Source organism: Python bivittatus, unplaced genomic scaffold (genome assembly GCF_059951505.1).
Source record: "Python bivittatus isolate LINGU-HERP-01145 unplaced genomic scaffold, Pbiv_v1 ctg000790_np1212, whole genome shotgun sequence".
NCBI classification, from domain to species: Eukaryota; Metazoa; Chordata; class Lepidosauria; order Squamata; family Pythonidae; genus Python; species Python bivittatus.
The window spans coordinates 8,771,035-8,786,554 of NW_028277110.1; the positions used below are offsets into that span (position 1 = coordinate 8,771,035).

Here is a 15,520-nt window from a genome sequence, read left to right on the forward strand (position 1 = left end):
AGGAAGGCATTCCGAGGAAAACTAGCTCTGCGTACAGTTTTCAGAGCAGAAAATGCTCTTGGAGCTAATTCTAATGAAGCCAAAAGTCAATGGATCTTAGATTCAGGTACAAGCCAACATCTTTGTGGAACAGAGATAACTTTAGTGAACTGAATGAAGAGCCACAAGGGAACATTGCTCTTGCTGATGGGAATTCCATCTCAATAAGAGGAAAAGGCAAAATACCCTTGAGATGTTTTAATGGAGAAAAATACAAAGACCTTATAGTGACAGATGCATATTATGTACCATGATTGACAACCAATTTGCTGAGTGTGCGATCATTAAACAGAAAAGGTTTCAATGTAATGTTTAAAGCCAATAGAACATGTGAAGTAACCAGTGGTAGCCAGATTTATGTTACAGGCTTTGAGAAAAATGGAGTGTACCAGGTGAACTGTGAACAGCCACCACCAGATGTCAGCCTCACCTGCCAACAGCAGCAGAGAAAGAAGGACATCAGCGCCACCATATGGCACAAGCGGTTTGCACACAGGGACGTTGATACAATTTTTAGAATGAAGAAGGAAATATGGTAAGAGACCTTGAACTAAGCAATCGTGAAGAATACCAGTCAAAGTGTGTAGTGTGCATCAGAGAAAAGGCAACAAGGCCTGCCATACCCAAACAAAGGGAATGGCGTGCAACTAAACCACTTGAACTTATCCACACTGATTTATGTGGACTTCTTCAAACGTCAGCAGGTGGAAACAAATACATAGTATGTTTTATAGATGATTTTTCCAGGTATTATGTAACCTACCTGATGAAGGAAAAGTCCCAAACTGGGGATATGCTGAAGACATATGTTGCTATGGTGAGGAATAAATTCATCCGGACACCTCAAGCCCCTCAAAGTGACAGAGGCAATGAGTTCATTTCTAACACCATGCAGACATACCTAACACAACTAGGCATAGAGCACAGATTAACCACTCCTTACACGCCAGAGAGTAATGGAATCACAGAACGAAAGAGCAGATCATTGATGGACATGGTAAGGTGTATGCCGTTAGAGGCAGATCTACCTGACAAATACTGGGCAGATGCTGTTATCACAGCTACATACTTGCAAAATAGATTGCCAACCAGAGCCAATAAGGTAACGCCTTTTGAGATTTGGCATGGGTGAAAACCAAGTGTCAGACATTTAAGAGTGTTTGGATCTAAGGCCTATGCCCACGTACCAAAAGAAAGGAGATCCAAACTAGACCCTAGAGATGAAGAAGGGGTCATGATTGGCTACACTCCAGGAAGCAAGAGATACAGAATCCTGAACCCAAAGACGGGAAGAGTAAGCGTATGCAGAGTGGTCTACTTGGATGAGAGGGAGAGAGGCTGCTGCACTCAGGTGGATAATGACTGCGGAGAAACCAGCAGCAGCAGTTACCAGCCTGAGATGTTCAGCCTGACACCAGAAGACATAACCACACCAACCCAGAGGGAGATGGAAGTCCAGGAAGAGACTCCACCAGAGACAGATGATGAGGTCAAGGATGCAGAAGAGGGTGAACCACCAGCTCCTGAACCTGCTCTGAGATGCTCATCACAATCCAACAGAGGAGTTCCAGCTGACAGACTTACCTACCTTGCAAGGTCGTCGCTACCAAGCGAACCTGCATTGTGGAATGAGGTGCTGCAAATGCCAGCAGATGAGGCAAGTAAATGAAAAAGGGCAGCACAGGAAGAGCTAGATGCTCTGTGCAAAAACAAAACATGGACTTTAACTAAACTACCGAAAGGCAAAACAAGACGAGAATGGCGAAGTACAAAGGTACAAGGCCAGATTGGTAGCAAAAGGCTACTCACAGAAATATGGACAGGACTATGATGAATGTTTTGCTCCTGTTATGAAACACACCACAATTAGAATGCTTCTAAGTCTAGCAGCATCCAGGAACATGGACATTGAACACTTAGATGTTAAAATTGCATTTTTACATGGGGAGATAGAGGAAGAACTTTACATGACACAGCCCCCAGGCTTCACTAATCCCAATACCAAGCATCTCGTTTGCAAGCTTCAGAAGGGGCAGAGCTGGCATCGCGGCGGTACGGTGTGCGATCTTGAGCTCCCAAGATCGCAGCCGATATCTCCGGTGCTGGATGGTCCCAAAGGACCCAAGCCGTCCCGTAGAGACGGCGACTATATAGGGCACGTCCTGTAGATCCCAGGGACACCACAAAGTTAAACCAAATACTTCTTGACCAGGGTTTTGTTTGAGGAAAAGCTGATCCCTGCCTATACACCAGACACAGAAGTGGGAGGGATGTGTATATTTTTTGTTATGTGGATGATTTAATGATTTGCCACAATAACAAGAGGGACTTTAATGATATTGTTTCTCAACTAAATAGAGAAGTAGAAGTGAAGCATCCAGGCAATGCCAGCTACTACTTAGGAATACAGATCAAGAGAGAAGAAGATGGGAGCTTTCTTCTAAGTCAGAACCAAAAGATTCTAGAACTGTTGGGAAGCTTAGGGTTGTAAAATGCCAATCCTGCGCCTACACCGATGGAGACGGCTTTCCACAAGCAACAAGAACCCAGTGATCTCCTACCAGAGAACAATGAATATAGAAGTGCCATAGGAAAATTGTTGTATTTGGCCACCACCACTAGACCAGACATTGCAGCTGCAGTGGGCATTTATGCAGAAAGACAAGCACACCCACACAGAGAGACTGGACTGGTGTCAAGAGGGTGGGAAGGTACCTAAAGGGGACCATGCACCTAACCCTAAAACTGCCAGCCACTGAGAATCCTAGACTAGTGGGATTCACAGATGCAGACTGGGCAGAAAACATTGCTGACCGCAAGTCCACTAGTGGCTATGTATTTTTCTGTGGGGGTGGAACAGTGAGCTGGGGAAGTCACAAGCAAAGCACAATAGCACAGACCTCTGCAGAAGCAGAGTATGTGGCAGCAACAGACACATGTAATGAGACTGTGTGGCTTAGATTATTGCTTGCAGACACGGGAATAGACGAACCAACCCCTATACAAATCTTTGAAGACAATCAGAGCTGCATCAGACTTTCACAGTCAGAGAAAGTAGGCGGGAGCACTAAGCACATTGATGTAAAGCATCACGTGGTGAGAGAGTTGCAACAACAAGGTTAATCAAACTAGACTACTGTCCCACAGGAAACATGACAGCGGACATCTTCACAAAGCTGTTGTCGAGAACCAGTTATCAGGATCTAGGAGAAAAATTAAATATTGTAGGACACGGAGACATGCAAGGTTGAAAAGAAGGGGTGTTGGAAAATGTGGGGTTTCGACCAAGCCTGTCTCACACAAGCACAAAGGGAGGGGCGGCTCCACGGAGCCCTAGCTTTGCTGCTTTGTGTGGGAGGGGCTTGGATCCCACCTTTTTTCCTGTTTCCCTCATTTCCTTCTCTTCTCCTCATGGCTCTCCATGAGGTAGGAATGAATCCTCTCTCCTCCTCCTGAGTTTTGTATTAACATTTAACAACCCCCAACAGTTTCTACCTTACTAAAAATCCAAGAAGTACCTGTTCAGCAAGGTACTGGGGGATGGAGGGAGGAGAGAGAACTGTAATCTCCAAGGCAACACAACCATAGTTGGGGTAAGGGATATAGAGGAATTTGGGAGACAATGCAGGAGGAATTTGAGTTGATGGGGTAGCCCACAGCCACATCTTAGAAGCTTCTGATGCCACACATGGCCGGTGGGCTGCTCATACATGCACTAACCTTAGGAACAGAGAAAGAAATGGACCCATGATCAGATTAAGGAAGGATCAAGGAACTCTACCCAGCAGTGGACATTTGTGGAGAAGCTGAATTTTAGGGAAGCTGGCTTACTATCCCTAGCTTTCTCCCCACAAAAACCCTGGTACATTCTGGGCAAGCTACATGTCCATTCAATGGGTACAACCTCCAGACATTAGATCTGCATGATGTTAGAAGCCACAGATGCCTGCACTTCTTTGCATCCCATTTCTGGAGAATTACTGGGCTGCCACCTAAGGCAAGAACATTAAGTCATCTCACTTTCCATGGCTTTTAAGCTCCAGCACTGGGAAGAAAGGCTTCTGCTATGAATCCTGGCATCTCAAACTGCACCACTGTGTGATTTGTGCAGACCTGTTCTTCACATAGCATCTTTTTTCAAACCTCGTACTTACATAGTAAGTATTCTCACTTCAGAATACCCATATCTGCTTCCAAAAGAGCACATTTTCTGTTCTGGGATGGAAAGATGTGCTCTAACAGCAGATGTGGCATACAGCTGTGCTGGTTGATAGGAAGATAGCAGAATTGAGGAAGTCCTCCTTGGACTGACAGCAGCCAACAGCTTCCACGTGCTGGTGAATGGCTTGGTACATCTCTACAGTGTAGCAGGGCCTCTACCAATCATTCCCATTTGGGAAGAAAATGGGGAAAACCTTGTTCTAACTGATGTGGAGATAAAGGCCAGCATAAGAAGGAACAATAGATCTGGGTCACAGCAGGTGGCAGAACCTCTTCAACCTTGGCTAATTTCAAAAAGCCACTAGCAAATCTCAGGACTGTAGGCCAGAATACGGAGTTGACAAAAACATGCTGGAAGAAGGCAACAGTGAACCAAGAAACCAACATGTAAACTGGTTACCGAAGTAACCCATTTTCTGAGTTCACACTATGCAAAACCCTTGGTTAAAACTTACCAAGCATAGCATGTTAAGAGAATGCATCAATTTGTCTTTAACTGACCTGGGGGGCTGTGCCGTTTGAGCCTTTGTTCTTTAGATAATTGACTGGGCAATTAACTAGTGTTCCAAAGTGGACCTGATCCTTAGGACTGAGAGAGAAGGTTAGCAGGAAGCTTTTATATTGGTATAATAAGAGGCATTAGAAAACAGAGGTAAAATAGGGCCCCAACTACTGAGACAGCCAGAATATATCACCTAGAGATGTGAAATACATCATGAAGTCACTACAATACAGGACACACTGGCACCTCAAATTGATCCACTTGTGGCTTTCCCCAAAAATGGAAAAAATGATGCAGAAGTAAGGACATCAGCAACCAGTTAGTTAAATTCAGCATCAATGATCCAAGAAGCAACAATGCCATCCTCCATGGGAATGGTGCAGCCAAAACTGTGGAGGGTATGAAGAAGTATGTTCAAAGCCTTGTCCATCAGAGTCTGCTTCAGAGGACTCCTGTGAGCACCACCTGTGCAAGATGGATCTAAGCACTTTAGGATCATTGGACCGTTGGACAAACTGCAGAGACAAAGATGCTTTCATCAAGTGCCCTCGATGGCCTGGGGGTCTTGCTGCCTTTGGGGGAAGCTTTGGGGGAAAGCCCCTGAACACAGGTAGCAGCTAAGGAAGACCTTCCACCATGAAGACTGCACAGACAATATTCTATATTTTGGAAGATCTGTATCTATTGCCCCATCCATGTTTCCACGGGTCTTGCAGTAACAAAAATCCCCACCACCTCCCTTCACATCCTTACTTCACGTTGTGTGCTTTTGTCTGGTCTAGTTTCTATAAAAGGAAGCTGCAAAGGCATCAAGCTACCTTTCTCCTCGAAAGGCCTGAACTTCATTGCCAGAGGTGACGTGAGAGTTCCTGTAAATGGGGAAAGAAGCTGCCCACAACTCCAGGGGACCACATCATCCAAAAGCAGAGCGGCTTCCTTGAGGTTTCAGTGAATACGTCTGCTCAGCGCCTAGACACAACTAATGCCCTGAGGTCACAGATGTCTGGAGCAGTTCGTGAAGTGGCACAGAATAATTATGTGGAAGTTCTTTTAGGCAAGACAGTTGATTTTGTCATGTCTGCAGAGAGAAATGCCAAAGAATGGCAGGAGGGAGCAAGTATTCACATGATGGCCCTCTCCTAACCAAAATTTTGGCATTTTGAAAATTCCCCATGAGAGGGGACTTATTCCCACAAATGGCAATGAAACCCTAGCCTCGGGTTGCAAAATAGGTCTCATGAAAGGTCCCTGACGTTCAGCAGAGGACGAACCAGTGCTCCTCACAAGCTGTGTGCCCTTATGGCAGTTGAAAAGAAATGGAAGGAATGAGAAGCAGGGACACGGCAGGGATGCGCAGCCCGCCAAAAGCTCCGTTTTGGAATGCTCCACAACAATGCTCTGCATTCGTGCAAACCCACTGTCAGAATCTGCAGCAATCAAGATATGTCTCAGCTAGAGGACTACTTTATTAGTATAGTAAATGCTATGGTATACTTTTAGGGCATGTTTTCTTAGCTTGCTTTGATTCTGCCATTCCCACTGGTGGGGGGGAGTGAAAGCGGACAGAACCTGAGGAAGACTGAAGGCCAGGAAGAAGACGCGTTATCAGGAATTGGAATGCACAAGGCCACACACCTGTGAGAACCGAAAGTGGTGCCTAAACTGAAGGGGGGGCAAGCGGGGTAAAAGTAGAGGGAAAATTACATGGGCTTTAGTTCTAGCAATGCTTGCCTTACAGCTGCATGTATCCTCCAATAAATGAGGTCTTTTTTGAATCTGCTTTGGGTTTCAAGAGATTTGTCCGTATTGGGGCTTGAACATCGTAGACCTGATACCCACCCATGTGATGGGCAGAGAACATAATGAATCTCTTCTGAAATCTTGCCAAGAAAACTGCAGGGACAAGTCCAGTCGCCAGGAGTCAAGACTGACTCAAAGGCACCAAAAGGAAAAAACCGGGAAGTAGGGAAAAGCTGAAGCCCAGATAATCTGCATGCTTTCCTGTCCTTTTCAAACTAGTTCATCTGAGAGTTTATTAAACTTACATGTCAATACTTTTCTAACTATATCATCTGCTGATAAACTGGACTTCTGGACTTCATCTACCAGAGGAATATACAGGTAAATATAACTGTAGGGAGGAGGAGGAGGAGGAGGTGGAGGAGGAGGAGGAGGAGGAGGAGGAGGAGGAGGAGGAGGAGGAGGAGGAGGAAGAGGAAACACTTTCATGGGATGGGGAGGGGAGGGGAGGGGAGGAGAGGAGAGGAGAGGAGAGGAGAGGAGAGGAGAGGAGAGGAGAGGAGAGGAGAGGAGAGGAGAGGAGAGGAGAGGAGAGGAGAGGAGAGGGGAGAGGAGAGGAGAGGAGAGGAGAGGAGAGGAGAGGAGAGGAGGCCTCACAAATCACTGGATACCTCAAAGGTGAAAGGATAAGCATGGTCTCCTAACTTCTTCATTAACTTGTCCTGTAAAGATGTGAGGGTCTTAGGAGTTTGGTCTGACACTGGTGGACAAAGCTGAGTTGTGAGGACATAGAGGTCCTTCCTGAAGGTTAACCCAATGACATCCAGGTCGTCTCGACCATACCGGAATGCACATGTGAGTGTCACATATACTGGACCGTCAGAGGAAGAAGGAAGAAAGAACAAAGAGCAGAGGGAAAAGCAAGAGAGCACTTGTAAGCAGGTTTAGGTGGAGAGATGGAGGAAAGAAAAAAAATGTAGTTAGTTCAGAATAAAAAGTTTCTTAATTAAGGTAGCAAATTAATTTCATTCTGGAGACCAGGAGTACCAGACATAGTAAAAGTCACAAAGTAATTTCTTACATAAGCCGTCGACTTTTGAAGATTTGGATACTGTGGATTCCCCTCACTGATAGCAGGGAGGGAGTCTGGAGAGAACTAGGTTGATTCACAAAGCAAAGCTCACCCTGAAATCTGCACCACGGGCCACAAATGGTCAAGGGCAAAGAGTCTTTTGCATCCATGGGTGCAAGTCAGGGCTGGCCTAGCCCAGCAGCCTCTCCTCTGCTGTATCCCACCACAACAACCCTGTGGGCTAAGTCGGGCTGAAAGAGAGAGACTGGCCCCAAGCCACTGGCTGAGGCTGAAACCTGGCCCTCCCTCAACATTTTAACCATATTTTCTTTCACGTCTTTTAATTTCTTTACAGAGCAAAACTCAGTGCCATAAAGAAATTGTATTTGCGGAGCAGGTAAAGATTTTTGAATCTTTCTGAACTTCCTGGTTCAACAGTAGCATGCTGCTGAATAACAGCAGCCGAAGAAAACAGTGAGACAATTTCCTTCTCTGGGATACACAAAGCATTATTTGGCGACTGTGAGAACAGGATTCTGGAACAGATGAGCCTTGACCTGCTCCAGCTTTTGAAGCCCTTCTAAGCTGGATTTTGCTAATTAAAATATTAATACAGTCATGCAGTTCCTGGGGAATTACAGCCAAGCTGTCGTCTCCTAACCTTACTTTCCCCATCTGGAATATTAGGATAAGAATACTATGATTTCAGAAACAGGCACAGACAACAGTTTTTAAGGCATTTGCAAAATGTTTAACTTAAAAATCCAGTTTTTACTTGATCCCTAAGTTGGGCTCTAGGGATCAGTTGGGACGGTTGCTACTGTACCAGCCTCCCTGCTGCATAGCAACCTCCCTGCCTGAGCCCCTTGACTCTGACTTGGGTTTGGCAGTGGAATTCCCCAGGCTTATGATCCTGGGGGATTTCAGTCTGCCTTCCCTGGGAGCAGGGTCTGAGGTGGCTCAGGAATTCATGGCCATCATTAAAGCCATGGGCCTATCCCATGTCATTCAAAGCCCAACACAGGACAGTGATCGCAAACCTGATCTGGTTTTCCTGTCAGAGCAGTGGCAACATGACCTGGAGTTGGGGGAGCTCTCTGTAGCTCCCCTGCCATGATGAGATCATGACCTGGTGACCATGAGATTCTCTGGTGCTGTTCCCTGCCACAGGGAGGTGGAACCTATTAGATCGGTCTGCTCCCAGCAGCTAATGGACCCAGATGGGTTCCAGAGGGAACTGGGGGTTATTCCTGATGGTCTGCTCCACAATTCAGCTGAGGCCTTGGTCATCACTTGGAATGAGAGGGCGTCTGAGGCTTTGGATTGGATCGTGCCCATGCAACCTTTCCCCTCATGTGGATCCTGTTGCTGTTTGTGGTTTATGGAACAGCTGAGGGAGATGAAACAGGAGAAGTGATGTCTACAGTGCCACTGGCATCTGTGAGGAATGAACTCGATCAAACATGGGCAAGAGACACTATTAAGGCCTACCTGGTGGAGGTGAGGGCAGCAAAGTGACAATACTTCACCCTTATTGCACCCATGGGTATCTGCCCAGTGGCCTTGTTTAGGGTGATTCAAGCCCTCCTGGGGAAGGAGGACTTGGGAGTTCACCTACAGGGCCGCATGGAAGAATTTGCAGATCATCTGTCAGACAAAATCACTCAAATTCATTCCATTAGATGCCAGTTTTGGTACAGGTCAGGTGGAGATGCCTGGGGCACAGTCTTGCCCAGTAGGAATGGTTTGAACCGGTTGGGACTGAGAACAGAGCAGACAGGGTCCTTATGACTGCAAGCTCAGCCACCTGCCCCTTAGAACCATGCCCCTCCTGGCTAATGAAGGCTGCCTGGGCGATGTTGTATCATTGGGTTCTAGTGGTGGTTAATTCAGTTTTGAGAGGGGGGATTGCTCCATTGCCCCTTAAGGAGGCTTTGGTTCACCCCCTCCTCAAGAAGGATCCCACCATACTGGACAATTTTCATCCAATATCTAACCTCCCTTTTCTAGGGAAGGTTGTGGAGAAGATGGTTGCACAGCAGCTTCAGCAGGCCCTGGATGAAGCGGATTACAGATAGTCCTCATTTAACAACCTTAATTAGGACCAGCACTCCATTGCTAAATGAAGCAGTCATTAAGCAAAATATGTGACCACCCTGCCTAGCGATGGGAGTTCCAGCAGCCCCAGTTGTGGTCATTAAACAAATTGCCCACGGTCGTTAAGCAAGACCTCATGTGACTGTGATTTGCAACCTCCTGCCAGCTTCCCCATTGACTTTGCTTGTCAGAAGCTGGCTGGGAAGTCGCAAATGCCAATCACATGACCAGGGGACACTGCGACTGTTGTAAATGTGCAACAGTTGCCAAGTGCTCAAATTGCGATTGCATGACCACGGGGACACTGCAACAGTCATGAGAGGACTGGCCGTAAGGCACTTTTTTCAGCGCCTTCATAACTTCGAACAGTTGCTAAATGAATGGTTGTTAAAGCGAGGACTACCTGCATTTGGACCCCTTTCAGTCAGGATTCAGGCCTGGGCCTGAATGGAAATAGCATTGGTCGCACTTTTGAATGATCTCTGGCAGGAGTGGGACAGGGGCAGTGCATCTGTCCTTGCTCTCCTTGACCTCTCAGTGGCCTTCAGTACCATTGACCACGGTATCCTTCTGGATAGGATCCATGGGGTGGGAGTGGGCAGCACAGTATTCCACTGGTTCTCTTCCTTCCTATGGGACCTGTACCAGCGTTGATTGGGAGTGAGAGGTCCCACTTGCAGCCCCTACTATGTGGGGTGCCACATGATTCAGTACTCTCTCCACTCTTATTTAACATCTATGTGAAGCCGCTGGGTGAGATCATTCATTGCCATGGGGTGAGGTATCATCAGTATGTTGGTGATACCCAGTTATACATCTCTGCCTCTGGAGAACTAGACAATGCTGTTGATGTCTTGTCCCAGTGCCCGGAAGCTGTGGGGGTCTGTATGGGGAGCAACAGGCTTCAACTGAACCCTGACAAAACTGAATAGTTCCAGATTTTGGGGCCTTCTGGATCTGAGACTTTACCATCTTTGGTACTTGATTGGTTGGAACTCCTCCAGGCAGATGTGGTGTGAGGAGCAGGTAAAAGTTGTGGCTAAGAGACCCTTTGCCCAACTTCACATTGTGCAACAATTACACCCTTTCCTGGACCATGAGGCTCTATTTACAGTCACTCATGCCCTGGTCACCTCCAGAGTGGATTACTGTAATGTGCTCTGTGTGAGGCTGCCCTTGAAGGGTAACTGGAAGCTTCAACTGGTGCAGAGTGGGGCTGCACGGACAGTTACGTGTGCCCCTAGGATGGCGCACATTACCCCTCTGTTCCATGAGCTGCACTGGCTGCTGGTCTACTTCTGGGTAAAATTCAAGGTGCTGGTTTTGACCTTTAAAGCCCTACATGGCATGGGACCAGGCTATTTGAGGGACTGCCTCTTTCTGATTACATCTACCCATCTCATCAGGTCCAGCAGGAAGAGTATGTTGTGGGTCCCGTCTGCTAAAGAATTCCATCTGATGGGACCCAGATGATATGTCTTTTCTGCTGTGGCTCCCACCCTCTGGAACATCATCCCCCCCAGGTGAGGTTAGCCACATCCTTGTTAGCCTTTTGGAAAGCCCTGAACATGTGTTTCTTCCAGCAATCTTGGGGATTCCATGGGGGGCCTGCGAGATCAGTATTGTGCTTAGATGGCTGCTATTCTCCTGCAATCTTGCTTTTTATTTATATTTTGTTTGTTGTTTTAAGTATTTTAATGGTTATGATATTGTTTCGTTAGTTGTATGCTGCCCAGAGTCATGTCCAGTGAGATGGGTGGCCATATAAATTTGCTAAATAGACAGACACAGACAGACAGATAGAGTTTCTCAAAAGGATAGAAAGAAAGAAAACAAGAAACAAGAAAAGTACCTTTCCTGTCCTTCAGGTATTCTGGGTCTATCAAAACAACTCCATCTAGAAATAAATATAAAAGAGAACCTGATAAAGAAAACAAAACAAAAACAAACAGCATGGCTACCTGAGGGACCATCTCATCACCATTACATTGACCCATCCCACCTGGTCAGGCAGAGAAGGCATGTTACGGGCCCTGTCTGCAAAAGAATGTCGACTGGCAGGGCCCAGGAGAAAAGCCTTCTCTGCCGTTGCCTCTGCCCTCACAAGAGGTGAGGTGGGCCCCACCTCTCCCAGCCTTCCAGAAAGGAGTGAAGACCTGGCCCTGCCAACTTGCGTGGGGCGTGAAGGGGGGAAACCAATCCTGGGGGTGGCTGGTACCCTGAAGACACTCCCATATGTTAATAACCTTTATTTACCATGAGTGCCTTGGAAGACATTATTTATTTCTGTAGATTGTTTTATTGTACTTTAATCTGTATTTATTGTGGTTTTATTATAAACCTCCCAGAGTTCTTCTTTGAATGAGATGGGCGGTGACTAAATTTAAAATATAAAGAAATAAATGACGATGATGATGACACACATAGCTGTCTAGCTTCACTCCAGGCACAACAATAAATCTCAATAAACAACTTCCTGGGTTTGCAGAGGAAGGTGAAGGGGCTTGGAGCCCAGGGAGTGTTCTCATCTATACCTCTCTCCTGTCGAAGGCAAAAGTCCAAAAAGAGAAAAGGAAAAAATTGCAAGTACATTCCTGGTTGCAAGCAACAGATTACAAACTTCAGGGAGAAGATGAATTACACTACATCAATCTCACCGAGGGAAGGTAAAAATTTATCTTTGGGTAATGGCTGCATAATGTAGTCAGGAGGGCTTCAAGTAGCATCAAAGGGGTGGGAGTCGTAAGACTGCTGGTGAGTCGCATTATGGCAAATAATGGATTGAATGCAGCAGCGAAGCTACGTGTTTTGGAAAGTACTAGTTTAACAAAGAAAGAATGGAAATACAGGCCTAGAGGAAAAGGGAGGCTGAAGACAGGGAGGCTGACCGATTATCTTAAATGTCTCTATACTAATGCACAAAGTATGGGAAACCAGCATGATGAGCCAGACTTCATGAGACCCAAAGGCAAGAATGATAGAGTAAGGATGCTAGAAACCTGATGGGAACATTGAGATTGATGGGAACAGCTTGCTTCAGAAAAAGAGACAACACAATAGAGAAGGTGGTGTAGCGTTGTCTATCAGGAATGAATTTACTGGTACAGATATGCATTGGACTGATTATCATGTGAGTGTTGATAAAAGGACAAGCTAACAGAAAGGATCACTTGCTGACCACCAAACCAGTCGGAGAAGTAGATGAAAATGGCAACTGAAACTTCAAGAGACCATGAAGTACTTGTGATGAGAGATTGCAACTGGAAGACTAATTCTCCCAAATACACAACGTCAAATTATTCTGTATCAATCCAAATATATTTATGCAGTCCATCTGGAAGTGCTGCTCCATCAATGGAAGTGACCCAACCATTGGGTGCTATGATCCAATCTATAATTCAAGTTAAACAGCTAGCTTGATAATATAGTCCAAAGTCCGGGACTGCCAGACCACCTTGTTCTTTTAAATCCTGTAGTATCTTAAATTTAATCCTTGGTCTTTTATTAGACCACGTAACACATGTTAACTTGTATATGACAGTCATTTAATGCCTTGTTTTCAATTTTTACTGGAATCATTCGGAACAGAAAATTAAGCTTTGGTAGTACAGGTGGTCCTCCCTTACCAACTGCCCTGTTCAGCAGCACTAAAGTCCAAAGTTATGACAGCACTAAAAAGTAGGTTTACAACCATTCTGTGAATTTGTGGCCGTTGCAGCATCCCCTGCAATTTGGACACTTTGCAACCAGTGCATATTTATGACGGTCACAGTATCCCACAGTCATGTGATTGCCATTCGTGACCTTCACACCTGGCTTCTGACAAGCAAAGTCAATGGGGAAGCCGGCAGAAAGTTGCAAGTTGCAATAATGTAATGTCATGCTTAATGACCCACAGTGATTTGCTTAATGACTGCAGCAGAACCAACTTCATAAGTCCAGTACAGTCATGTGCCATTTCACTTAATGATCACATTGCTTAGTGATGGAGCTGCCAGTCCCAATTGTGGTCGGTAAGCGAGGACTATCTATATGCATTTTCAAGGTTGCAATTCTTTCTTAACCAAGACAGTTTCTTCATCAAAAAAAAATCTGCCATCGTTATTTTTCCAGATCTTTGAATAATTATTTTTAGAGATTTTTAATGTGTCAAGTATTTTACTTTTTTAGCAGTATTGTTAAACTCCATTATTTGATACAAGTATTGATTTTCTTCCTCAGTTAAGTTTCATGTCAAGATGTCAGCCATTCAAGGTAATCCAGACCAAGATACCAAAACTATGAATACTAATACTACTTTTATTATAAAGTTACAGTAATGGAATCTGAATGCCTCTCTCCCCTCCCTGTTTTTTACATTCCAGAGAACTAGGGAGGGTCAACTCTGAGATGCTTACTCAAATTACATTCCTGCTTTGGACTCAGATTTTGTTTATCAGACTGTTGTCTCGGCTGTGGCTGTTCCTCCTGTTTCTGAAGATTACTCACACAGCCCATTACAACTTTATCCTTATTGATCCAATATCCTAACACTGAACCCTACTGCTGTATGTAACCCATTATAAGTTCTAAAGAATCCTCTGGCTAATGTACTGTAAGTACAATATCATCAGCACATGATTTCAGTTTATGTTCTTAAGTTGCTAACTTAATTCCTAAAACTTTTTTCCCTTATGTCAATAAAAATAAGGAAGGAGAGAGAGGATAGGCAAGGTTTGGCCCCTTCATTATGGTACATTTTTGTGATAGAAAGATCATTTACTATGATCTTCTTTATAAATACTTTCTATCCATGTAAAAAAAAATCTTTTTCAAAGTCATAAGCATTAAAGGCCATTCCAAGTTATCAAAAGCTTTCTCCACATCAAGAAAGATTGTGGTTGCCTTCTTGTTGTTCTGATTTATATTATGAATAATAGTCAAAATATAACTGATATTGTATCTCATGCATCGCTTTGGGACAAATCCAGTCTGGTCAAAATGTATTAGTTCAGTTAAAAATCCATTTATTCTCTTTGTAAGTATTAGTGTAAAAAGTGTATAGTCCATATTTAAATGACAAATAAATTCTTGAATGTGTTGGTGATAATTTCCTCTTTCAAAAGTTTGGGATAAGCTCCTTGGATTTGGTCCTTATTACAAAGGAGGAATTGGCTGAAGATACTAAAGTCGAGAACTTTGGGTGCAAGTGACCTCACATTATCAGATGGGCCTAAAGAAAATATGGGGCAACCATTAGTAAAACATGAACTTAGCCCAGGAAAACAGAAAAGTGTAAAAAAGAAACTCAAGATTGCCCTGCCTTGACTCTCTTTTTTTAGTAACTTCATTAAATTTTAAAAGAAAAATAGTAAAAACTATCAAAAACTAATATTAAGAAAGAAAAAGAAAGATTAGAAAAAAGAGATAGTCAAGATTAAAAGTGTGAAAATCAAGAAAAGAAAGAAAAAAGAACTGACTTCTGACCCTCCTTACAACAGATAGAAGTAACAATATACATCAAACTTTTATTCTAAGTTTACAACATAACTTCCATTATTTCTATTAACCCATATTATTTCCAATCATCAAATCCACATAACATAATCTCATTTTTTTCTGTTTCCCACAAAAAGTACAAAAAGGGTCTCCAGTTAGCATTGCCCCGCCTTGACTCTCTTTGGTATAAAAGGGAGGGAACAGAAAACCCTGTCAGGCTTTCAAGATTTATAGCCTATATTAGTAAACAAGAGTTCTATGCATATTTAAAAAGACAACATTTGCCAAAACTCTCACAATCTCAAAACCAATTATGAATAATCCTGTGACTACTTCTGAAATATCAGAAGCTATCAAAAAGGCTAAAATAG

At 44.4% G+C, this 15,520-nt stretch overlaps 1 protein-coding gene across 3 annotated transcripts in view; it reads right to left on the reverse strand.

Moving 5' to 3' along the window:
• The window catches only part of ARR3 (arrestin 3), a 58,762-nt gene that overhangs the window by 25,124 nt on the left and 18,118 nt on the right, over positions 1-15,520 (reverse strand). Inside the window, exons 5-6 of one of the 3 annotated variants that reach the window (XM_088129218.1) lie at positions 11,524-11,568; positions 7,174-7,373 (exon numbers count right to left, since the gene is read on the reverse strand). The exons of the other annotated variants lie outside the window; for them this stretch is intronic. Coding sequence (XP_087985344.1) covers positions 7,174-7,373; positions 11,524-11,568 — 245 coding nt within the window. The remainder of the gene's footprint in view (positions 1-7,173; positions 7,374-11,523; positions 11,569-15,520) is intronic. 3 annotated transcript variants of the gene reach the window in all.